At 36.5% G+C, this 24,664-nt stretch overlaps 5 protein-coding genes across 6 annotated transcripts; 1 reads left to right on the top strand and 4 right to left on the bottom strand.

Annotated features, from left to right (window-relative positions):
- Positions 1–1,255: 1,255 nt before the first annotated feature.
- Positions 1,256–4,516, bottom strand: LOC117635958 (GDSL esterase/lipase At5g03610). The gene is made up of 5 exons (XM_034370358.1): positions 4,289–4,516; positions 3,965–4,186; positions 2,552–2,826; positions 1,838–2,141; positions 1,256–1,666 (listed from the first exon to the last, which is right to left on the bottom strand). Exons 1-5 carry the CDS (start codon positions 4,347–4,349, stop codon positions 1,449–1,451), a joined length of 1,080 nt encoding a protein of 359 aa, XP_034226249.1. The 5' UTR covers positions 4,350–4,516; the 3' UTR covers positions 1,256–1,448.
- A 2,668-nt stretch (positions 4,517–7,184) lies between these two features.
- Positions 7,185–9,129, bottom strand: LOC117635165. Of its 2 annotated transcripts, none has more exons than XM_034369510.1 (2): positions 8,891–9,129; positions 7,185–8,102 (listed from the first exon to the last, which is right to left on the bottom strand). In XM_034369510.1, exon 2 carries the CDS (start codon positions 7,907–7,909, stop codon positions 7,586–7,588), a length of 324 nt encoding a protein of 107 aa, XP_034225401.1. In that variant the 5' UTR covers positions 7,910–8,102; positions 8,891–9,129; the 3' UTR covers positions 7,185–7,585. The 2 variants fall into 2 exon arrangements, with proteins under 2 accessions (XP_034225401.1, XP_034225402.1); XM_034369511.1 differs by having other exon boundaries at positions 7,185–8,049.
- A 3,895-nt stretch (positions 9,130–13,024) lies between these two features.
- On the top strand, positions 13,025–13,498 carry LOC117635399 (uncharacterized mitochondrial protein AtMg00810-like). Its single transcript, XM_034369726.1, has one exon. The coding sequence runs from the start codon at positions 13,025–13,027 to the stop codon at positions 13,496–13,498; it is 474 nt and encodes a 157-aa protein (XP_034225617.1).
- Positions 13,499–14,332: 834 nt separating this feature from the next.
- LOC117634637 (uridine nucleosidase 1) lies at positions 14,333–17,916 on the bottom strand. The gene is made up of 9 exons (XM_034368819.1): positions 17,458–17,916; positions 16,372–16,487; positions 16,160–16,219; positions 15,853–16,035; positions 15,628–15,732; positions 15,233–15,329; positions 15,047–15,154; positions 14,800–14,935; positions 14,333–14,718 (listed from the first exon to the last, which is right to left on the bottom strand). Exons 1-9 carry the CDS (start codon positions 17,558–17,560, stop codon positions 14,610–14,612), a joined length of 1,017 nt encoding a protein of 338 aa, XP_034224710.1. The 5' UTR covers positions 17,561–17,916; the 3' UTR covers positions 14,333–14,609.
- Positions 17,917–19,600: 1,684 nt separating this feature from the next.
- LOC117636099 (transcription initiation factor TFIID subunit 12) lies at positions 19,601–24,385 on the bottom strand. The gene is made up of 9 exons (XM_034370560.1): positions 23,783–24,385; positions 23,398–23,562; positions 22,085–22,792; positions 21,612–21,686; positions 21,016–21,094; positions 20,859–20,923; positions 20,686–20,721; positions 20,279–20,459; positions 19,601–19,990 (listed from the first exon to the last, which is right to left on the bottom strand). Exons 1-8 carry the CDS (start codon positions 24,320–24,322, stop codon positions 20,316–20,318), a joined length of 1,812 nt encoding a protein of 603 aa, XP_034226451.1. The 5' UTR covers positions 24,323–24,385; the 3' UTR covers positions 19,601–19,990; positions 20,279–20,315.
- Between the last annotated feature and the right edge of the window lie 279 nt (positions 24,386–24,664).

The raw sequence follows: 24,664 nt of genomic DNA, 5'->3' as shown, positions 1-24,664 counted from the left end.
TAGTGAATAAAGAAAGGAACGCAAAAAAAAAAAAAAAAAAAAACACTTTCAAGCTGTTTATATTTAAAAAAAAAAGGATAATTTTGAAAACTAGATTTCACTTTTTTGAAAATTGAAAACGAAATTTGTTACCAAACAACCACTTAATTACTTCTGATGAAGGCTAAAAGTAATGTTTTTACAAAAAAGAAACAGTCAGACCAGAAGACGCAATGTGTGGTTGGCTTTAGAACGAGAACTAGCCAGCCCACTAGGGGGTTTGTGGTTTGTGTATTGCGTATGATTGAAATTTGAAAGAACAGAGAAAAGCCCAATTGCAGAAAGATTGTAGGCCTGAACTTTTGCAATTCATCAAGATCACTCTTTCTTTTTCTTTTTTTCTTTTTTTTCTAAGGAAAAATGATAGAAATTTAGTGAAAAAAGACTGGCCCTATTTGGGATCGTTTTTTTTTTTGTTTTTTTTTTGGGGCCAAAAACCTACTTCATTTTAAAGTTAAGCAGTTTAAGGTGTGTGGTAAAAATAGATTTCAAAAGAAGCAGAGATAAGCCTTTAATGAATTATTTTTTAATTCTCAAAATACTATCATTAATTTTTAAAAATGACACCACTCCACCTCTACATCCAACTCCACCACTACCTTCACCACCTCCACCACATCACCACCGCCACCACCACATCCTTCTCCTCCTCCTCCGCCACCACCACCACCACAATCACCACCTCATCCCCCACCTCTTTCACCACCACCCTCACCTCCATCTCTATCACCACCACCACCACATGATTAGCTCATAACATTTTCAACATCATATCTATTTTAGTCATTATTTACAGTTACAACAGTTTTATATTAAAATTTACCAAACGGTTTTGACACTGCTTTTTGTACTAACACCACCTCAAAATACTTGTTTATCAAACATAGAGCTACTTCATTTTATAGCTAATTATTTTGAAAGCACATCATAATCAATTTTTTATTTTATTAAAGTGACAACAACCCTAAACTAACCCTAAGTCGAAGGCGGCCAAGATTAGACAAGCATCTCTACATTGAAGACATCAAGAATATTTGTGGGCTTATATATAATAACGAAAAAGAGTTTGTAATGAGTTCGAAACCCGTTGAAAGCACTTTGTGGCCAGAGGCAAGCTGAATCCCGAGCGGAGATTAATCCCACCCTTCGAGTGTGGGGACACCTCGTGATACGTACCCAAAAAAAAAAAAAAAAGAGTTTGCAATGGCTGAAATGATTTATTGCAACTTGCATTTAAATGCATAACACTTAATGCCCCGAACCGTATATATATACGATATTATTATTACAAGAGAATGACAAAACCCAAACAAATGAACAAATCATAAAGACATCTAAGATGAAAATGCATGCAACACAAGCTAACTAGTTTGACACAGAATTAAAACACATATATTCAATTGGAAACTTTAATTAGTATAGAGCTCTTCAAGTGTGGATCGCAAAGTAGAATACACAGCGCGCCAGCCCTGCTGGGTAGGGTGAGAATCGTCCCAAAAGAATGTAGATTCAGGGTTTTGACAAATGGTATATTTCTTTGCGCCATTTGCATCCAGACTCCCACAATAATATCCACTGCTTACACCAACACAACATGGCCTCAAAGGGTTCTCAAACTTTATGCTTCCTGCACAAGAACGAAATTATTGATAGTTCGTGTATTAGCTCCGAAATATAAAAACCGAAGAGAGAAAGAAGTGACCTAACATAAAGGGTAACGTTGTCTTGCCAGATATTTCTTATAATATGAAAGCTAAAGAGAGGCTCAGAGAGAGAGAGAGAGTTAGTAAGTAGTCACCTAGGTCGCCTTTGTTCTTGAACACAGATGTGAAGGAGGTATAAAGATCGAGAATGAGGAAAGAAGAAGAGTTGGTTTCATTATTCAACTTGGCCACAGCTTGCTGCAACAAGAGGTTGTGGAAACCGACTAGGGCGTTCGCCGTTCCATTGCACTTTTGGAAAGAAAATTCGGCTGTGCTCCGAGGGAGACATCCCAGAGGTTCAAGAGCTATGACAACTATTTTGTTCACTCCCAAGTCATATATACGTTTCAAGTTCACAGTCAATTGATTTACTACTGATGTGATGAAGGGTTGCCAACCCTGTAATTAACACACAGATAAACACACAGAGAGAGACAGAGAGAGAGAGTTCAAATATATACTTATTATTAACTTATTAACACACAACAACACAGAGAGATCAACCTAATCTCACCCAAGGCCCATGTCCATGATCTGTAATCCCTCATCATCTCCTTATATTAGTCAACTTTTTAATTGGACAGAATTATCATAGTCAACTTAAAATAATTCTCTTTTTTTTTTGGGGACAAATGTTGGTGCTTTAAAATTTTCAATTAATTACTTGCATCTCCAATTTTATCAACATGAAACTTCTTTTTTTGGTGAAAACTGAAATGAAAATTTACACATGTAGATTCTTATCTCTGTTGTTAATTGAATACTAATTCTGAATAGATTTTGATATATGGATTATTTTGTACGCTGACCTGAACAGAGCCATTTGTGGCGACATAAGTTGCATAGTCATTGCCGGAAACTGTGACGAGGGCCACGGAGAAGTGGAGATCCTTGGGGGTGAAGACAGAGTCATTTTTTATGAGGTTCTGGAAGAAGTCAATCTGGGTTGTCATGTTAGGATCCAAAACCAAGGTCTTAAACACACCTGTGCCTCCATGTGCAAAATTCACCCCATGTTTCAAATGTTGGACCCCGATTTTTCTAAATCTGTATGGTAGTGGAGACTTCACACCTATGAACTTTGCTGCATCATGTGTAACAAACTGTGTTATATAAAATTATATGGGCGTGACTTAAAAAAAAAATCTTTTGTTAATTCAGAGGTTTAATTTGAATTTGATGGATTGTTGTTATGCATAGCACCGACTTATACAAGTACACATGTGACTGAGAAAAGAAACAAATAACAATAACAATCAGGGAGAAAACTAAGCTGCTAATGTTGGTGGAGGTAATATATGATGGATAACACATGACATATTTTGATTGGACGATACATGCCACTCAAATTGTCACGTGACAGGCAAACAATGGAGTAGGCCATTTTAATGAAGAGAATTTAGAGGAGTTCTTATGTCCGGCAACCCGGACCACATGGCTATGTGATCACTCTCACAAAGATTGAACCCCTGTATTTTGGTGCCATCCGGCCCCATCCTTCGTGCTGCCGTTTACGGCAACCCCGACAGAAGAATCGCTCTAGTGGAGTGGTTACTACAGGCAATTGGGGAATTAGAATAGAAGTAGTGGAATTTTGCGTCACCAAAGTGTTGTTCTTTCAACCATGATGGTAAAGGACACAAACATTGCTTTACTTTACACGACACCTACAGTGTGTAGGCAGAGGCACAAATCAGATTGATTAACTAACCACTAAGAAAAAGTAAGCATGAAGGGTTGAAAGAAAGAACAAGGACCGGGTGTGGGGTAAAGAAGGTTCAGACAACAAAGTAGATAATTAACAACTTAATACAGAAAAGTCTGGTTTAAGTTTAAGATTAAGAGTAAATAAAGCAGATGCAGAGAAGAATGTCCAAAGCTTGAAGTTACCTCACGTGAGAAAGTAAGAATTCAGCCAGACATATGAGAGACTGAAAAAGCAAAAAGTTTACCCAATAATGCAATATTTTTACAGATAAAAAGAAAACCACCCAAAGCGCCCATTATCTTAAGAGGAAGAGGAACCCACCAACACTACACTATTCACAACAATAATGAATTGCTGTATTTTTATCATACACAAAAGCAGAGGAGAAGCAACAGAGAAAAACAGAGGCAAAGAAAAAAGAAAAAGCTGATTGCTTTCACACATTGCACCAAAAAGCAGAGAAGTGCACATGATTAGAGAGAGAGAATGAGAGAAGGGTTTTTGGAGGTGGTACCAAGGAAATCAGTGAGGACGCGGCCATCGGAGAAACGGCCACTGGGTTTGCCTGGGAATGTGATTCCGTACGGATATTTCCAAGAACTTGCCACTGATTTTCTGTTGTTTCCTGTGTCAGAGTATGAATCTCCAAAAACAAAGAGCTTTGTGGGCTGCCAATCAAACAGGTGGCGGTGGTGTCGGTGGTGGTGAGCAGCTGAAACTAGCAAACCTTGTTGCCCTACAAGAAAAAGCAAATCAAAATTTTAATTTTAACTTTTTAAAAGAAAGACAAGTAATTAATTAAGCAGTAAAATGTTAATGCAGAGGGAGAGTTTGGGACCTGAGAGGAGGAAGAAGAGACAGAGAGTGGGGAGGAGGAGGAGGGTTTGAGTTATTTCCATGGTTGGTAGGGTTTGAGTTCGAGAAGGCAACAGGTTTTTTTTGTACAAAAGGAAGCTTTGCTTGCTAGAAGAGAGAGATGGAGATGGCGATGGAGATGATCATGTGTTCTAGTTAATTAATGAACACCTGGAAGAATGGTAGAACAAGTGAGATTCTTGGGTGCTTTTATATATGTGTAGTGGCACAAATCAATGACATCACCCGCGGGGGAGCTAGCCTGGTCAAAAACACTGTGTGGGTTGATGGTAAAATATGTAATTGTTTAAGGATGAAATTGCAATTTGCATAAATATGCAGCCTTTTGATCGGTCCAAAGCAAAAAAGCCAACCTGATAATCCCAAGAAATTGCTCCAAAATAAAGAAGGAATGAATATGTCATTTTTTACAAACAAAAAAGAACAAAAAAGAGAATTCTCTACCTATTGTTGTTCCAATTTTCTTGAACTTTTTGTGTTGCTCTAAACACTCTGCTCTAACAAACAGGACAGGGCCGGCCTAACAAAAGGGCAGTGAATAGACGGCCTAGATTGCTCATCAAGAGCAGAATGAAGAACAGTTAGAAATTTTTATTTGCTTGTATAGGTTGTAAAGGGGTTTAGAGTTTGGACGCTGGTATTAGGACTCCTCTGTTTGTTTTATGTACTCCATAATGAGAGTCTACTGTAAACCATGTGTATGAATTTGAACCGTGTAATGTAAAATTAGAGTGTTAATGACATCACCAAATTTTTCTTAGATTTTGGATTTCGTAAAACGTTAGAACGCTGAGCGATATTGGTTAGCCCAATTTATGATCGAGAATATAAAAAAATGATTTAGGATTAGAATAGGTTGAAGATCCCCTTTCAATGTAACCCAAAAGAAAAAAAAAATTAAAATGCTAGTATTGTTTATTCTATACTTTTTGTTTTTGTAGTTAAAAGAGAGTGACTAAGATCTAAAAATAATTTGCAATAGTTTTTTGTTTTAGTTTTAGTTCTATTTTTTGCACTCCCCCGTTTGTCTCCTCTCTCACATTTCTTCTACTTGTTCTCTTCTTTCTCTTCCCTTCATTTCCTTAACAGAAAAACAAAAATCAAATATAAAATGTTACTAAATGAGAATGAGCCATGAGCCCTGCCTACCACATTTGATCCAATCAAACTGAAAATATTATCATGCTGAATTTGTGCATTAATTCCAGAGGGATTTACTATTACATCCAATATAAGAACCCAAATTATTTATAAAAAAATCTACATAAAATGAACTTTAGATTCACTATTACGTCCAATATAGGAACCCAAATTATTTATAAAAATAATCTACATAAAATGAACTTTAGAAAAACACCCAAAGCTCGGACAACATAACAAATAAACTTCGAACTTCTTATAAATTATAAAACTATCATCGATTTCTTAAAATAAGCCCAACTCCAAAACCTCATAAAAAAATCCAAAACACTTAACATGACATCAAAGTAATTTAATAATCAAAATTAAATTCAACAAAGCTAGCTGTCGTTTTTTAAATTTTTTTTAGGTTTGTTTATAGAAATAAAATAGTGTAGAGTTTATTTATACCGCTAGTGCTAAGAATGGGTATCTATTAATTCAAATGTGGTCCTAGTCAATTCTTCTAGTGGATCATTTCCAACGAGGATTATATGTTTTTTTTATCTGCTTATACATGTTAGACTATTTCTAATGCGAGTTGTGTTTAAATAATATCATATAAGGAATTGCAAAACCATGTGATTAATTAAATAGATCAAATGAGAATTATTTTGTACTTAACACAAATCCAAATGATTTTCTTAATCCGAACACAAGTTACACAAGACAACCCGATAGAGAGAAGTCGGCATTACAGGCATCTTGCATATGGGTTATTGTCTTCAACTTCAACCCTTGTATAACGAATTTGCACGATTGAGCCTAGACTGCCTACGAACCTATAATAAGTTAATTGAGGTCAATATTATAAAGTAAAAAAATAGGTGTTTCCAGTGAGAAACCAGCAGTAACAAACGTGAGAAGGATTTTAGCGGTCAATGTCTAATTGTGTAAACGGTTGAGCATTGCTTAAGATCCATGGCAACCATTAGAAAAAACAAGAAAAGTTTTCTCACATAAACATTGACCTCTTGGCCTTTCCCCAAGTGAATTCAATATTATGAAAAAAAAAGTTGGCGTCCATGGGAACTAAAGGAAACAAATGTAGGAACACCGATGAGGGGAGCAGCTTAAGGCACGAACATTACTCTTCCCAAGATGTCTTAACATGAATGGTGTCTTCGACACTAAGCATATGTGCTGGATCCAACTAAGACTAAGGTTGGGTTCATGTTGGATGATCCAAGATTATGTTCATAAGGTCACACTGACCATGGGCCGGCCTTTGCCAGGGAAAATTTTGCAGGTACTCGTGGTATGAATTAGTTGTGTGTCTCTCTTTTTTTCTCTACTCCTGCGAGATGTCCTTTTACTCCAAAGCATGTAAGTTTTTCTCCTTTGGCACTATTATTATTGTAGCAAATTGACAAGATTGATTGAACACTGATATTTTATATATGTCATGTTAAGAATATTTGGGATTGTTTACTATTGAAATAATAGGATACAATATCAACAATATATTAAGATGATATCGATATAACAGAACTATTTGTTGCAGTACTATTTGGAACATTTTTCTTTTCTTTTTCTTTAATGAAGAAGCACATGCTCATTTTTCTGATAGGTCAATAATCACTTTTTCATATAATCACTTTAGGTGGTTTTAAGTGATTTTATGGAGAAACACCTCCCATGTGAAAGAATGAACCAGAACAAATAAACTCAACCCACAATTGATAGGTGATCTGTTCATGTGTTTATATAGAATTCATGTACAGAGGGTTAACAAGTTTACATGGAGAACAAACTCTTTACAAGATAATTATCAATAAGGTATTTATCCTATACAAGATAACTATAACATATAATAGTAAACACAGATAAGGCTTAGCAGCAGGAGATCACTTCAAGTCTGGATTAGGTTTATCAGCATGTACTTCTCCCCATAAGTGATTCTAGCCCTACTAGAATCACTCCCAAACAAGCCCTTCGTTAGAATTGCATATTCAGCCTCGTGGTAATCAAGATAATGATACCTTAACCTAAGGCACTTGGCCCCTCATCATCATGTTGATACCAAATACTATAAGCTTACAATTAAAGGAGAAGAGGAAAGATAGTAATAATATACATTCTACCTTAGTTTGATTAATGGAGTAATCTTAATGAGCAAGCCAGGGATAACATCATCAGGGTCATGGATATGTGGGTTCTCCTCAACAATGTAGGGGTCTCCACATTTTTCAACTATGGTCTGCAATGTCTCTCCTTCACCAACCATATAAATTTCATCACAGGGCTTGTACAAATGATCCCTTTGGAGTTGGACCACCTTCGCCGTGAATTCGCTTTCGCTCCATTCGCAGCAGCTGAGAACCAGAATCAGCGCCAAGAACAAAGCACAGTACCACAAAATCTTCTCTACCAGTGCAGTTGATGAACACAGAACACACGCCATGTTGATTTTTTTGGCTAGTCCTTGTGTCTCTGTTTGAGGTTGGTTTTTCTAAGAAATAGTGATTTGTGGTACGCGGAGAGTTACTATGGTGCTATTTAAGAGAAGAGTGCTTTTCTTTGGTAGTTGGAGTGGCTGCAATTCTTGGCGGGAGTTGAAATTAATGTGGTAGGTATACAAATGTCAGCACATGGTACTTCATAAAATAAACAAGGACGAGGAGCAAAAGTTAGTTAAACTGCTTTTTTTATGAATGGATTTGGTCTTGGATTTTAACACCTGCATCTTTCTTATATTTTTTTAGATGGGTGCTTTGAGCTTCTGTTTCCCTAATTAAAGTCATGACACCTATTAACAAGTGATGGTCAAAGATATTATTGAACACATGCTTCTTGTTCATTTATATTAACAAATACTTCATTCATCTTACATGTTATATTATTAAACTGTCAATATGATATTATAAAATTTTAGACGAACCGTAAAAATAAGTTAATTTGTCCGATCATATTTAGGTCCATATATACCTGAGATATCTGTCACACCCATACCTCCATAGGTGAAATTTATTTCGTATTTCAAACTATCAGCAGCTACATATATATTTTCTAAATCTGTAGGGCATGGAATGCGAGTCTTGTATGAACTTGGCTGTGAATATAAATATTACACAAGATAAGATGTTGGCCAGACTGACTGAACTACAAAACTAATTTATTTTTATTTTTTTGGTCAAATACAAAACTAATTGATTAAAGGATTTAGCATATTTACATTAGTTTTAACAAATAAAAACGAAATTCTTATATAAAACGAGTGTATAATATACATAATTTAATCACATGTGAAACACATAATTACGTGTAGGGCGTTTATACTGTATATACTCATCATTACTTTATTTATATTGCCCGATTGTGAAATTGAATCACACATTTACGGGAAAAAAGCAAAGTAATATTGAAGGGTATGTAAAAATTGTACCAATGAAATCAGTGAGGACACGACCATATCGGAGTAACGGGCACTGGGCTTGCCTGGAATGGTGGTGCCATAAGGATATCTCCAACAGATGTTTTCGGGGTCCCAATCGTTGTCTGTGGCAGAGTAGGAGTCTCTAAAAACGAACAGCTTTGTTAATGGAGTAGGACGCCAATCAGGCTCAGCAGCTGATACTGGCACTACCTGTTCTCCTTGTGAACAATTCAAGCAGAAAAGCAGAGAAGTTTGTATGGCAGAATGTTTTTCTTTAAAAAAAATAAATAATCCTCTCATACTCGATAGTCAAAGTCTTAACAAGAATGGTGGATCCAACTAATCGCCAGGCGGGTCTCTTTTATTTTTTAATAAATAGTCTAGCCGGGCGGCTATACTCTTTTAAATATAATGAAAATAAAATTAAAAAATTCAGTATAGCCGCCGGCTGTACTGGGTCCTCTTTATTTTATTAATAAATAGTACAGCCACGCGGCTATACATTTTAAATAGAATGATATTTAAACAGTACAACGGCGCAACCATACGTGATCTTTTTTTCAATTCTTTTTTAATAAATCGTATAGCCGTGCCGCTATACTAGGATCCTTTGTTTTTTTGTACTTTTTTCCATTGCCATACTGTAAGATTAGTGCTGACTGCGACCATATGCTTTGCAGCTGCATCTGACCTGAAATTGTTAAAATCAATTTCATGAGAAAGAGAGAGAGGCAGACAGATCTTCAAAACTTACATTTTATCTGACAAAATCAATGATTAACTACAAAGACATAATAAACCATCTTGTGTACTAAATGATTCAATTATAAAACCCAAAGATTATTAAGAAAATCCTGAACTGAAACAACCTGATTTAAGCACTGGGGTAAATAATGAAGATAAATTATGGTTAAGGAGTAAAGTGGTAATCAGTATCTGAAACGCATAGCTAAGTTGTCTTGTTGATGTGTTAATTCAGATATAGAAAATCCTGATAAACATATTTGGACTACAAAATCATCAAATCATCAGGACCTGATAACTGAGTTGCACAAATCTTTTGATCCAGTTGACGTATAACTTGATGCTTAACTATGGAAATTTACAAGAGCAATCCACATATGGATCTATACAGTCACAGCCACAGTTTCTGTTGTACATTGTTTCTTCAATATTATTCTGTTTTTATATATAGTATAGCCGTCCGGCTATACTAGGTCTTTGTTTTTAAATTTTGTTTTAATAAATAGTATAGCCGAACGGCTATACTGGGGTTTTTTTTTAAAATTTTTTTTTTAAAATATTTGTTTTTTCCTTATTTTCGTTTTATCGATAAGAGTAGTTTAGAGCATTATCCATTACTATTAGGCCATTACCCTAGTTTCTATTGTCTCCTTTTGATTTTTAACTTTTTCAGAGTTATTACCCGTATAAAAAATTTAGCATTTCCCGTTTAATAATTGCATTATACACATACGTATCTATTTTTCAATAATTCTTCCATTTTCGGTAAAATATATATTTTTTAAAATCAAACGTACAATACACTTTTTTTTTTATACATACATATTTTTCATGTTTAAGACACGTATTTTTTACAAAATTTTTAGTAATACACACAAAATTCACTTATTATACACATAATTTTCACATATGATTATTAATCCCATTTAAAACTAGAATCAAATGACAACAAACATGGGATAATTTTTTATCCAAGCCAGTCCACCAAACAAGCTCATAAAGTATAAACTAATGGAAGTAGGTGACAAAATTTCAAAATTGCCAGCGCACCCTTCTTTGCAGGATTTGGTTCATATTTAAATTTGATAATGAAAAAGAAGAAAAAGAAAAAGTAAGAAAGTGCAATATTCTTATTTTTTTGGGGGGGAGCTTGAAATTACAGAATTAATCTCCTAAATTGACCAAAGCATAATGCTAGCTTAGCTTAGCCCATTTCAGCCACAACACAAACTGAATGGCAATCAACTATTAATTTAACAACACATGTACAAACTCCAACTCTGAATTCTTTCTGAGAAACATAGAGGTCGACGAGGTAACGATGCTTCTAGCCCGCCATCTTCCGAATCTTAGCCGTCTGGTTGATGAAAAGTTGGGTTGTGTAGCACTTTTCTTTTACTTCAGAAACTTACAATTTGAAAGGAGAAAAGAAAATCAAGTAATGCTCTACCTTAGTTTGAATGGAGTGATCTTAATGACCAAGCCAGGGAAAACATCATCAGGGTCATGAATATGTGGATTCTCTTCAACAATGTAAGGGTCACCACATTTTTCACTGATTGTTTGCAGTGTCTCTCCTTCATGAACCACATAAATTTCATCACACGGCATGTTCAAACGATCAACTTGAAGTTGGATCGTCCTCAGCCTGTACTCGTTTTCGCTCGATAACGATTCGCAGCAGCTCAGAACCAGCATCACCCCCAAGAACAAAGCACAATACCAAGAAATCTTCTCTGCCACTGCGACCGGTGAACACACAACGCACACCATGCTGCTGACACTTGTGGCTTCTCAAGGCTTTTAAGTTGAGTTGATTTTTCCTAAGATTTGAATTGAATTATGGTACATGGAGAGGTGTGTTCATATGGTGTTATTTAAGAGAAGGGTTCTTTTCTTTGGAAGTTGGAGTGGGTACAGTTCATGGAGGGAGTTGAAACGGTTCTCTCAATTAGGAGTAAAGAGTTGGTTAAACTGCTTTTATTAAATGGGGTTTGGACTTTGGGTTTTGTTTGGCACCTGCTTCTCTTTGTTATCTTCTTTTTCTTGCTCGTCTTCTAGGGGAGGTGCTTAGAATAAAGACATATTAACAACAATGGTGGCTGAGAGGGTGATTTAGTCAAAGATATATATTCTGAAACCTTACTTCCTCGTTGAGATATATAATGTGGTAATATGTCTTATTTGTCAATGAAATTATGAAATACTCGAAAACTATATCTTCTGCCGCCCGATAGATTGATTAATTAGCTACATGACGATTGTAAATAGGTATTAAACACTATATAAGACAACAAAGGATGTGGCAATGGACTATGGTTTATATCAAATAACATTTCTATCTATAACAGCCCGATATTACCCTTATAGGTTGTGTCCGAGTATTCATCGATAAAAAAAGAGAGTTGTTATTGACACTTTAAAATAGTCAGTCTGCACTCTTCCTTAATGAATAGATGAAAACAAAACGGAGTGCAAGATGACTATTTTGAATTTCTAATTACAATTCTTTTTTCTTTTTCTTTTTTCTGTTCTTACCATAATTGTAATGGGTCGTTGAAATGTTTATACTAAAAGTTCAGAATTGCTAAGATGCAATTATGCCTACTTCATGCGTGTGTGTATTTTGGTACCCATGCAAATAATTGAAATATAATCTTAGAAAGCATTTGGGGTAGCCATGATTTGTATACTTTATCATTTGGACTCAATTATTAGAAACCAGATAAACTGGTACCGCATAAAACAATACAGAGAGTGAATATTCGACTCAATCAGTGCAGGATTATCATCCAAATAGAGCACACAGTTGGTGTTGACGTGAGTCTCCTAATTAATAAAGGAGATTTACTTCCTTGATTAATTAAAGGATTTATTTCCCTATTTTTATATAAGTGATAAATTATTATACAATTAGACTATATTGGCCATTAGAGTCCTATTGTCTTTAGCAGCAAATCTACATTGGCCACCACATTAGTTTGATGTCAAAAATGCATTCTTACATGGAGACTTGGAAGAAGAAGTATATATGAACTTACCCCCATGATGTAATTCAGCTCCTGACAAGAAAAATAAAGTTTGCAATCTCAGAAAATCATTATATAGGTTAAAGCAATCTCCCAAAGCATAGTTTGACAGATTTACTGAATCTATGAAGAATTTTGGATATACACAGAGTAATTCAGATCACACCCTGTTCTTGAAGCGTGATGAAGGAAACGAATCTATGTAGATGACATAATTGTAACTGAAAACGACACAGAAAAGCAACTGAAGTTGCAAAGGTATTTGTCTCAGGAATTTGAAATAAAGGATTTAGGTGATCTGAAGTACTTTCTCGGAATTGAAGTAGCAAGATCAAAAACTTGTATATTTCTATCTCAAAGGAAGTATGTAATGGATCTACTTACTGAAACAGGAATGCTTGGATGTAAGCCTGCTTACACACCCATTAAGATGAATCACAAGTTGTGTGAAGACATGGACCAAGAATCAACCAATAAGGAACAGTACCAACGCCTTGTTGGAAGGTTGATATACCTGGCACACACAAGACCAGCTATTGCATATGTTGTGAGTGTGGTTAGTCAGTTTATGCATTCGCCTAGTGTTTCTCATAGGAATGCAGTTGATCAGATCTTAAAATACTTAAAGTCAACCCCTGGGAAAGGATTAATGTTCTCAAAAAATGGAGATCTTGAAGTTGTTGAATACACAGATGCTGATTGGGCTGGTTCCATTACAGATAGACGCTATACTTCAGGTTACTTTACATTCGTGGGAGGTAACCTAGTCACTTGGCGAAGTAAAAAGCAAAATGTGGTTTCTCGGTCTAGTGCAGAAGCAGAGTATCGAGGAATGGCTCACTGAGTTTGTGATTAATGTGGATCAGAAGCCTCTTGACAGAATTGGGTTTCAAGCCAGAAAAGCCAATGGAGTTGCATTGTGACAACAAGTCAGCTATCGATATTGCCCATAATCCAGTTCAACATGATTGAACCAAACATGTTGAGGTGGATAGACATTTTATCAAAGAAAAAATTGAGAAAAAGATCATCCGCCTACCATTCGTAAAATTAGAAGATCAACTAGCAGATATCTTAACCAAAGCTGTTTGTGGAAGAGTATTTCATGACTCACTTACCAAGTTGGGCATTGGTGGCATATATGCACCAACTTGAGGAGGAGTATTGACGTGAGTCTCCTAATTAATCAAGAAGATTTACTTCCTTGATTAATTAAGGGATTTACTTTCGTATTTTTCTATAAGTGATAAATCATTGTACAATTAGGAGATACTTTCCTAATTCTTTACTGTATCTAATTCCTTGTAAAACCCTCATGTAAACTTCTATATATACCTCCTTATAGAAAAGAATAAAATTAACCCAAAATATTCAAACCGTATTTATATTTTAGCAGTTGGGTAGTCACATAGACAAGAATGGACTGGCTTTAGATTTCTTAAGGTTCAAAGTAATGAAGAAACAAGCTTTGGAAAGTTTGCTTGAGAAGAAACAGAGTAATTGTACGTCAGCCAAGTGGTTGAGTAAAATATATATATATATATATATATATATATATATTCAACCGATGGGGAAAGCAAATTGTTCAAGAAACCATATTTTCTAATCGATTGATATGTGTTTATCATATCGATCATTATGACCAACTGTTAATTTACACATCAACCATCACATCATCTGCGGAAAACCAAATGGCTCAAGAATCTGATTGCACAAAAGTTCCAACATGTTGACAAATTTCATTAACAGCTAATTGGACAATATTTTGCAAATGTTTTACAAGTTCTGGATATTAAGGGGGAAGGTTGCACAGGCGAGCTAGCTCTTTACTACCTCTAAGAAGGAAAGAAAATCCATGAAGCGATTTTCGTCGGTAACAAGAAGCAACCCAACTTTCATTTTACAATTTGTGTTTTTATTGACATTTGGATTGCAGTTACATAATCCCACAGCTTTCATGATTTCATCAATCGACTTCTTATATAATCGAGGACTTCATCCACTTTCACTGTCCAAGCAACTTCAACAGGGGAATAGCCTGTCCATGGATTGCTTGAATTCCAACTGTAATAGAGCAAACATAATTATCAAAATGGCATCTAACAGAAATAGGATTTTCACAAGAGTATAATAATCGGCTCATACTTTTTAAGTCCTTGATCCATCAGTGTGTGCCCAACACAGATGCCCTGAGTTTCAACCCTCACAACCCCCTTCTTGTATGTAAAGAGATCAGGACGGACCAGTGCTACAAAACTGACGGGGTCATGAAGGAAAATCCCTGAAACAATGTCAGAGAGCCATTGAGATGTATTGTATTGTATCAGACACGAAATGAAAGAAAATAAAAACTATTGAACTAAGTGTTGGGGTTATTGCATAAATAAGTTACCATGAACACCATCAGATTTAACATGCCAATCTCTGTAGAATTTGCATGTGTCGCTTATCAGCTGAGCATGCTTTCCTTTAGATTGACGCAGTTGAAGGAGGTCATCATCTGAAACCGAAATACTTCCCTTAAAACAGTACAAGATGATGGTTGAAAAGTTAAACAAACTATAAACTGGTATTCCACCTGTAAATTGAAGTTGGGTTGTAATATTTATTCCAACAACAGTAATGTTTGCCCCAGATGTAAACACAACATCTGCTGCTTCCGGGTCTCCATAAATCTGCAAGTCAGAGACTGGTGTCATCATGTACAATTCGTTGAGATGATGGAACATTTTAATATTATACTCGCTACTTTTAGTGCAATAACATTCTTTCCCTTCAGAAAAGGGAAATGAGAGAACAGTGTTAGCAACAACTAACTGCAGTTATACAAGTACAAGAGCTGAAAGAAGGCCACAGGGATGGAAACAAATCCCAAGAAAATTTTCAAATAAGATAATATGGCGATCCGTTATCTAAGTTTTGTGACTACTGCCTACAATTAGGATCATTGTGGCAGAAAGAGGTGGCCCTTACATTTGCTTCTGCAGCAGGATTTACATTTCCCAGTGCAAAGAAAGCACCACCAAGTACGACCACCCTCTTGACCTTTTTCGCAAAGGAAGAATCTCTTTTGATTGCCTAAGCAAGGAACGATGCACATATTAGGGAAGGCTAAACGATGCACATATTAGGGAAGGCTAATAAGAATTCAGAAGCTCAAGGCAAACACAAAAAAGGAAAAATGATACTTCCACTTACCAGTGCTAAGTTTGTCAAGGGACCAAGGGCAAGTATAGATACTTCTCCAGGATATTTGGAGACCATATCAACTAAAAATTCAGAAGCACTCTTCTCAATTTGCTTTCTTTCTGGAGGAGGTAGAAATATGTTCCCCAATCCATCAGAACCATGTATAAAGTCAGCAACACGTGGCCTTCCACCCTTTTTTCAAGAATGAAACATAGTTACGATAAACTAAATAAAGTAAGTTCGATTAGGAAACTAACGGAGGCATTGGGAGGAGAGGAACGGTACTTAAATGATGAAATGTATATCAAAATATTACCTTCAAAGGCTCAGGGCTTCCCTCCGCCACAGGCAAACTTGGATGCCCTGCGATCTCACACTATCCTTTTGCACATTCAAAATACTAATTGATCATGAACACACTAAAAAAATGAAGGGAAAAAAAGGATAGACAATAGACAAGACAGGCCCAAAGACATTAAAAAGGCTCAGTCTACAAGAAGACGGAAATCAACTGATACAAGTACATACCAGAAGCAAGGCATTGCGAGTGGCATCTTCTGTGGTAACATTACCAAATATTGTTGTCAACCCCAAGACTTCCAACTCTGGAGTTTGAAATGCCATTAAGATAGCTATGGTATCATCTGTTTATTACCAACAGAAACATCACACATGGAAAATGTCGAGAACAGAACAGAGAAAAATAAGTCATTACAAGCTGTTCATAAACCAGTATCTATATATCCATAACCAGAAGGTTTTCCAATATCATTTTATCCAACTTCATAAATGTTATTTGGATCCAATTTTATGCAGGAATTACAAAATTTTCTGCAACCTCACTGATTCATTAGAGTGCATAGTAATACATTGAGAATAACAGCAAATAAACTTCTCAACACTGCCCGCCAACACCTCACCCCTTCCCTTTCTCTCTAAGTTTTTCTTGCCTTTTCAAATGTTATAGCAGATGCTCTCGAAACACTTTTGCAGGAACTAGACATACTTTAATATTTAAAAAGAAAAAGAAAAAGAAAAATTCAAAACTCATCATTAGAAGCGCAGAAAGCAAATTGTTGAACCAAATAGCACTGTAAAATTTATCAGCTATTCCGATTAAAACATAATTGACACCCAAAAACAATATTTCATCCCCTTTCTTTTTCAAACTTCACTCATTAATAAAGCATGCGAATAAGAGAAGAAGGAAAAAAAAACCATCCTTTCCTTTGCTTCTAATCAATTTCCAGTTCCCAGCCGGGTGAAATACCAACAAATAATTCCACAATGCAATTAGTTTATTTGCTAAAGATTCCCACAACGTCAATATCACTGTTTCACATACAAACAATTAAACATTCGATAAAGAAACACATCAAAAATGGAAAACTCCTTTTGTCTGCTGCAAATGTAGCAAAAGTGCCTAACCGTTCTTAGCTGAGGCAAGTTGCTCACTTTCCACGACTCATAACATTAAACACATAAAAATCAAAATTTTCAATTACATCCTCTTTCCTTTTTCCCACACTTTCTCAGCAACCAAACAGAGGATAGAAGCAGGAATAGGAACACACAAAACAGCAAAGACGAGCGAAATGAAACGGAAAAACTCACCAATTCCAGGGTCAGTATCAATAATGAGCTTCTCACGCTTCAGCTGGCAGTCCAAAACGCCTTCTCTTTCGCCATCGAGCACCACACCGTGAGTATTCGTCATCGTGCTCCCCAAAAACGCCTCCGATCTCAGAAAGATTAGGTCGCAGAAGGTAGCGAGAGAAGAATCAGAGGACAGAGTATTTATATAATGTGTATGTATATGCGCGTGTATATTATATATTATACATCAACATATACATACACACATAGCATGAAATATTATAATCGAAATTGGGGTTTCGTCCGATCCGAAGGGACGAAGAAAGCGATGCGAAGATCAGCTACCGCGAGGCCTCTCGGCGAGTAATATATATTGGTTGGTTTTGTTAGGTGCCCGAAGATGAAGAAGGGGGACTTGTTGAGTCCGGACCAATTAGAAACCGAAACGTGGGGGGGTATTCCAAATGGATCTGAATCTTGTCCGGTCTCTTTGCTTTTTTCAATTAACTAATTTATTTTACTTTCTGTTTTCATTGTAAATTGCGATGGTGAACATCCCCAGCTCAACAGAATATTCTTCCCGGGGGACGAAAATTGAAAGGATAGAATTAGGCTTCTGGCTTGGGTAAGGCTTATCCAATACAAGAAACAAATGAAAATTACAAAAACTTAGGCTTACTACTTGGATTGGTTGAGTTTATTCTAATGGTGGTTATAATCACACTACGTTGTTAAATGCAACACACTCGGATAGTCGGATAAGATAATAATATACAAACTTTTACTATTTGGTTTGATCGATTTTGTTGACTTTTGTAAGACTGATTTATGAATGATGACCCTAAATAATGAATTGTTTGAATGCTTTTTGAATGATACAGTTGTGTGGTGTGGACTAAAAATGAATGATTAGCATCATATTAACTTATTAACCAATTCTCGTTTGAGCACTCTTGTTTTTAGAGTATGTTATTCATTGCATATGATATTCATCAATAGATAAATGTTCAAGTTGTCTTAAGCAAGTTTAGTGTTGTCAACCGTAACTAAAAATAGTAATTGTAAATGCATGAAAAGTTAATATTACCTACTCCTACCCTTTTTGGGATTAGTCATTATAATATATATATATATATTTTTTTACATCTTAACCTAACATTCGATCCTGCTTAATTTCTAAAGCCAAAGACCAATTGAAAGGGATTGTGGTTAGTTGTCTGATTTTGACATGTATTATTTATGATTCCACGCAACCACGTGAATTGGATTGGTTATTTTATTATGAAATTATAATTATTCTTATCCTCCTTGATTATTAATTATTTCTAATAAGAACTGTGATCAGAAAATTAATCAATATTAGTTACTACTAAACCATTTTTAAAGAGCTTTATAAAGTCAAATTTGGATAACACATCAGGATGCAATCCTGATTAGAAATGATAGAGAATTAATTTGGGAAGGTTTAGCATTTTACAACCTTTAATTACATGTGTAGATCGACTCTTGGTCTAGATTATAATTAGAATTTATTCGTTCGACAAAATCAAAAGCATATTTTATCCCAACCAGCATAAAAAAAATGAATTGAACAATCTGATGACACCAGTTTCACAATTGAGCAGAGCATTAGGTGACGACCTCACCATTCACCATGACCAAATTATGAGATGAGAACCACTTTTGTTTAATACTCTAACTCAACCTTAAATTAAGGAACGCATGAGAAATTATTGTTTTCCACTGGTTTACAAACACCACACCAACATGATGGTGACGTGAATTAAGTTAAGTCAATTGATTTTGCACCAAAGTAGGAATCTCAAATTCACGTTCATAACACGGCAATAGACATGTGGGCAGGAATTGCACATGTCTGAGTGACATCCCACACAATCAGCAGAGGTTCACAATATTTAATTGTTTTATGTTAAGACAAAAGCATGTGGTCACACATGTTATATTACTTTTCTTCCCCCATGAGCATACATAATTTGATGGTACACCAACTGAGAATAATTCATGTAAAACAAAGACCAAAACCAACATCAAATCTTGAATCACACAACATGTGGTTGAATGCCCTCGAATATTAAGAGCAAATTTACCGTAAAAACACCAAAAAGGTTTTTGGAATTTGATAGTTTCTAATCGCTTCAGATTTCGGTGTATTATGCATGGTAATATTGGTAAAGATGGATAAATAGATACAAAACTCTGATTTGCCCATTTACAGCCAAAGCAAAACACAAACAACATTTCTACGTATGGCCCCATTTACAGACGTGTTTAAAATTTTTGCCATACAACTGGTCGACGGAGCTATACAATTTGGTGAGCCAAAAGGGTCAGGATTAATCCGTTTGTCTTGGTGGAACTTATACTTTCAACTTCATTGATGTAACCCGAAGGAAGACTTCTAGTTCCTTAACCCCCCCGGGGAAAACTTTGGCCCACTAGGATTACTCCGATTCAACTGTAAGACTTTCTACTGCAAAATTTGGCCACATGCACCAGACGAAAGAACTCAGCGATGCCAGTGACCTACCAACTGTTGGACAGGAGAAAAAAAAAATTTGAGTGCAGGCACACAAACATAAAAGAAATAACTAATCTTTTGGCTAACCAACCACCAAGGTTAATTGAGACTCGGACTATAATCCAATATCCACACTTCCACAAACATCACAAGCTATGCATCATAACCTCAAAAAATAAGAGCAACATTTACTCTAGGAAATTCTGAATTATCAACATGCAGACTTGCAGTATGCTTAACACAAATATCAGCAGCAATTAGCATATGTGACCACAAATACAAGCATCATATTTGACATACCTTTTTAGTATAAATCTGCTCACAACAGTTAAGGTCATTAAGTAACTTCACGCATTTTGGTGTTTTGGGAGCTTATGACGTTGGCAGGTGCTTTAACAAGACTACCCTTTGCATTTCCAGTGGCTTGTCCAGTTGAACTCCTAGCATTTGCTGTCTCAGTTGCTACTATGGACTTCTTTATCTGTCAAATAAGGGAGAGAAAAAATAAAACAGGAGAAATATAACTAGCGAGTATTACACATTTCTGTTGATATCATGCGTTAATCTAAACACCCAAGTTCCACTCAAAGTTTAGCAAAGAAAACATGCATGAGCCAATTCCCAACCCAAACTTCACACACACACACACAATGTGTAGAGGTGTACGAATGTCCATAGAGAAGGGAAAATACACAGGCCAGACTTACAACAGAAAGACGCTCTTTGTGAATATCGTTTGTGAGCTGCAAAGTCATCACACAAAACAAATTCATCAATTAATTAATCATTAAAAAAAATACTGTTTTTTTGTATAACCATAAGCATAGGTTCTTAAGTTTTACAATCTAAACATAACAGTAACCAGTCAATCAATGCTTACTGGTTTCCTGAAGCCCTTAATCTCATCACCACCAAACCCAGGAAGAGTTATATTCCAATTTTTTTCTGTATGAAACAAAATAAGATATAGATGGTGAAGCACTAGATGTACATAATGCGAACAGAAAATCATCGAGGACTTCTCTCACATAACTAACCAATATGTAGAAGTATGTCTTTTGCTTCTAACGTAGTTGATTTTCGATGCTTGGCTAGTGAGCAACTAAATGTTGTAATCTACGCACCGAAAAAAGCATACCGTCAACAAAGGAATTATGACAAAAATATATTATAAGTATCTAGAAAACAAGACAATTGAGCAAAATAAAGCCTTATCATAAGGATACCCACGAGTTTAACCAAAAAGGAAAAGATAGTCAATACTTAAAAATTAAGAGAATGTGAACATTAGGAATTTCAAAAGATTCAGAACAAATTCCTTCTTGAACTGGCACCAACCGAACACTCAATGAAATAAAAATAACAACATCCTTTTAAACAGATAATTTCTTAGAGAAAATCAGAAAAAATCTCACAACACATAAATATGACTGCTTAATGTTCTTTTGATTCTTTTGGGAAAACATCTGTGACAACAAACTAAAAAGCTACCATGGTTAGCAACATACAAAAAGGTCTAGTTTCACGAAATAAATTGCCAAAATTTGTTTAGGCATATATGCTGAATAATAATCAGGGATATCCTTTAAGTGCAAGAAGAAAAAAAAGACAAAATATTAGCTCAATTACTCACAGACTCAACAAATTCATCTGCAATATCCATGAGAATGTCTTCAACTTCTGGATCTAACTTCTCAGATGGATCAATCTGTCCAAAAGAAGAAAACTTAGTAACATAAGAGAAAAACAAATGAAATTGAATTTCACATGTATTCTGAATGAAAAGAAAAAATATATTATAGTCAAGCGGTTGGGAAGGCAGTTCCCTCTTATATAATGTGGAATATATGGAGAAAAAATAATACAACATTTTGGAGATATTGGAGCTGCAATTCACATGATAGAGGCAATTTTCTGACCCAAATTTAAATGGACGAAACCATTTCCTTTAAGAACCATTAACAAAATGTGACATATGCATCCACTCTAACATGAAATGAATGTCTTTTAAAATTAGTTTTAACAGTGAATACTGATGAAACTTCTGGACTAATGCTAGCATGCACAAATATAAAAATATGATGAAAGAAGGCCAACATGACTTACCTGGTTAACTAACTCATGGATGCTTCTTTTGCTAAGAATTCTATTACAAGATTCATCCGTTTCTGCACTAGCAGTTTTATTTTGGGGCCCTGATTGGACTGTGTTAGGCTGTACTGATGCAGGAGAGGAAGACTTCTGGTTTGCCAGGTTCTGGACCCTTGTAATTTGACGGGGGGTTGTTTGTGGGATCCTTGATGGTTGAACGTGTTGCCCAAAATGCTCGGGTCCCTGATGCGACGAAGAAGGTTGTTGCTGCTGCGCCGGTGATGTATGCTGTTGCTGTGAAGCTGAAGGCAGAGGATGGTGCTGTTGCTGTGAAGCTGAAGGCACGGGATGGTGCTGTTGCTGTGACGCTGAAGGCAGGGGATGGTGCTGTTGCGGTGAAGCTGAAGGCAGGGGATGGTGCTGTTGCTGTGAAGCTGAAGGCAGGGGATGGTGCTGTTGCTGTGGAGCTGTAGGAAGGGGATGGTGCTGTTGCTGTGAAGCAGTAGGAAGGGGATGGTGCTGTTGCTGCTGAACATGTGATCTTTGCTGCATGGATGGTGAGTTCATATGCTGCCTATATGAAGGGGATGGTATAGGAGGCTTTCCTTGTGACCCAGATGACAACCATGGCTGAGTATGAGGCTGCAAACCTTGAGATGTATTTGGTGATGTACTAGGAGTTCCTACTGAAGAAACTCGTAAAAGGCTGTGTCCTTGGAAATTCTGCATAAAGGAAATGGAATCAGCAAGCATACTTATAAGCTCGGAAAAAATAAGAAAAAAAAAACTTGAACACCAGAAGTCTTTAAGAAGAAGGCAAACCAACAACAACGAGCAGTAAGGAGCAGATGCAGCAATCAATATAAAGGTCTAAAGTAAATGAATGCATGATCCAACTGAACCCCAAAATAGAAAACAGGACACAGAAATGGAACCCCCAAGCATATCCGTTTTATACAATAAGGAAGGCTAAAATACTACGGGTTTCTCATATTCTTGGAAACAAAATTCAAACAATACTCTATGATATTTTGTTAGCTTCATGATCAAAACCTTTGATGAACAATGAACTTAACAATGCAAGTCCAATCATTTCTTCATAAGACCCAAATTGAAAAATGGAGAGCATGCAAACACTAACGGTATGTTGAAGTTAGAAAGAAAAAATTACTCTAAAAAGGCAATCAGAAAAACCTTGGCAGACAACACAACTTCATCTTGTGAGTGATGACAGAGTACTATTACATTACATATCTAAACTCACATGCCTATGAACTCCAAATTGAACATTGAAATCAAAATAGTAAATGTTACAACGAGATACTAACTTGGGAAGACAAGGACTGACTACTTGCGGTAGATGGTGGTCTAAAAGAGGATTGGACAGGTCTCTGTGGATGTTGTGCACTAACCCCAGCTGGCCGCATTTGAGAACTTGAACCGAGTGAACCCATCATCGCCATTCCTTGCATTCCTTGCACAGACGGTCTCACCTATATGAGAAAAACATACAAATTCAATACATCTAGTATTCCAAATGAGAAAACCAACCCTCTATATAGACACAACAGCAACAGAACAAAACCACAAATTTCAGTTCTTTTTTTGTCACCCAACATGCCAAATACTCACTATAATTACCACACACTCATTTGTATTTCATTTTTTCTGCAAATAACAGTAATGTAGTTGTTGATAGAAGTAAAATGTCACCTGGGAAGCACTGGAATTGGATACGGGTTCAGGCACAGCGGCACCGCCCCGGCCCAGGCCACCAAAATGCTGGCCATAAGAGGACGAGAAGGGAGCGGGTTGAGGAGGAGAAGGGCTAGGGTGGTGCGCAGGAACACCAATGGCAATGCTGCCCCTCGGCGGGGGAGGCCCGGAGGACGAGGGCGGAGGGGGAGGCCCAGACGAAGCCGAAGAAGAAGGCGATGGGAAGTGGGCGAAGTGGGACTGCGGCCAGGGGCGAGCCAATGTGGAGGGAGGCCTAGACTGGGGTTGGGGTTGGGGTTGGGGTTGGGGTTGTGGGGTTACTGGGGTTGAGGGTTTAGGGTTAGGGTTAGGGTTTGGGGACGGAGGAATTGGGGTTGGGGTTGAAGGAGCTGTTGAGGAAGGTGGGGGAAGCTGAGATTGAGGTGGAGGTTGCGGTTGGGATTGGGTTGGTGGTTCAGAGGGTGGTTGTTGAGAGGTGGAGGGAGTTGGAGTTGGAGTTGGGGTTGTGGAGGATGTGGTGGAGTTTTGTTGGTCCATGTCAGTTTGTGGGGAGTTGAAAGGAGGGAAATTTGGGTGTTCCTTTAGATTTTGGATTATGGTTTTGGGGATTTTATAGGGGACCTGAATTTGGCACATTTTTATGGAGCTTTATCGCTTTCTTTGTGTCAGATTTTTTTACTTTTTTTTTTTTTTCGAAAAAAAAATAGATTTTTGGTTTTTAAGCCCATGACTAGTGGGCTGTTGCTTGGGCCATTACATAAAACATTTTTAAAATTCTGTCTCTCTTTTTGCTTTCTTTCCTTGGAGGGAGAAAGTTTTGGTGTGTCTGTGACATTCATGTCTGTAATTTTTGTATGAAAAGACAAAGAAAAAAATCCC

The sequence above is a fragment of the Prunus dulcis genome, chromosome 7 (genome assembly GCF_902201215.1).
Source record: "Prunus dulcis chromosome 7, ALMONDv2, whole genome shotgun sequence".
In the NCBI taxonomy this organism is placed as follows: domain Eukaryota; kingdom Viridiplantae; phylum Streptophyta; class Magnoliopsida; order Rosales; family Rosaceae; genus Prunus; species Prunus dulcis.
Note: the sequence above shows the minus strand (reverse complement) of the source record. Positions and strands in the feature narration are given on the sequence as shown.

Bases quoted from the DNA above. Each gene is read 5' to 3' on its own strand.
- LOC117635958 (XM_034370358.1), bottom strand. From the start codon at position 4,349: ATGGAAATAACTCAAACCCTCCTCCTCCTCCCCACTCTCTGTCTCTTC. The intron at 2,142-2,551 runs GTCAGCGTACAA...TGTTAATTACAG, and splicing joins CCACAAATGGCTCTGTTCAG to GGTTGGCAACCCTTCATCAC. The intron at 1,667-1,837 runs GTGACTACTTAC...GTTCTTGTGCAG, and splicing joins CAAGAACAAAGGCGACCTAG to GAAGCATAAAGTTTGAGAAC.
- LOC117635165 (XM_034369510.1), bottom strand. From the start codon at position 7,909: ATGGCGTGTGTTCTGTGTTCATCAACTGCACTGGTAGAGAAGATTTTG.
- LOC117635399 (XM_034369726.1), top strand. From the start codon at position 13,025: ATGGATCTACTTACTGAAACAGGAATGCTTGGATGTAAGCCTGCTTAC.
- LOC117634637 (XM_034368819.1), bottom strand. From the start codon at position 17,560: ATGACGAATACTCACGGTGTGGTGCTCGATGGCGAAAGAGAAGGCGTT. The intron at 15,733-15,852 runs GTAAGTGGAAGT...TTCCTTGCTTAG, and splicing joins CCTTGACAAACTTAGCACTG to GCAATCAAAAGAGATTCTTC. The intron at 15,155-15,232 runs GTGGAATACCAG...TTTCGGTTTCAG, and splicing joins AACCCAACTTCAATTTACAG to ATGATGACCTCCTTCAACTG.
- LOC117636099 (XM_034370560.1), bottom strand. From the start codon at position 24,322: ATGGACCAACAAAACTCCACCACATCCTCCACAACCCCAACTCCAACT. The intron at 22,793-23,397 runs GTTAGTATCTCG...TCCTTTATGCAG, and splicing joins GTCAGTCCTTGTCTTCCCAA to AATTTCCAAGGACACAGCCT. The intron at 20,924-21,015 runs GTTAGTTATGTG...TGTTTCATACAG, and splicing joins AGACATACTTCTACATATTG to AAAAAAATTGGAATATAACT.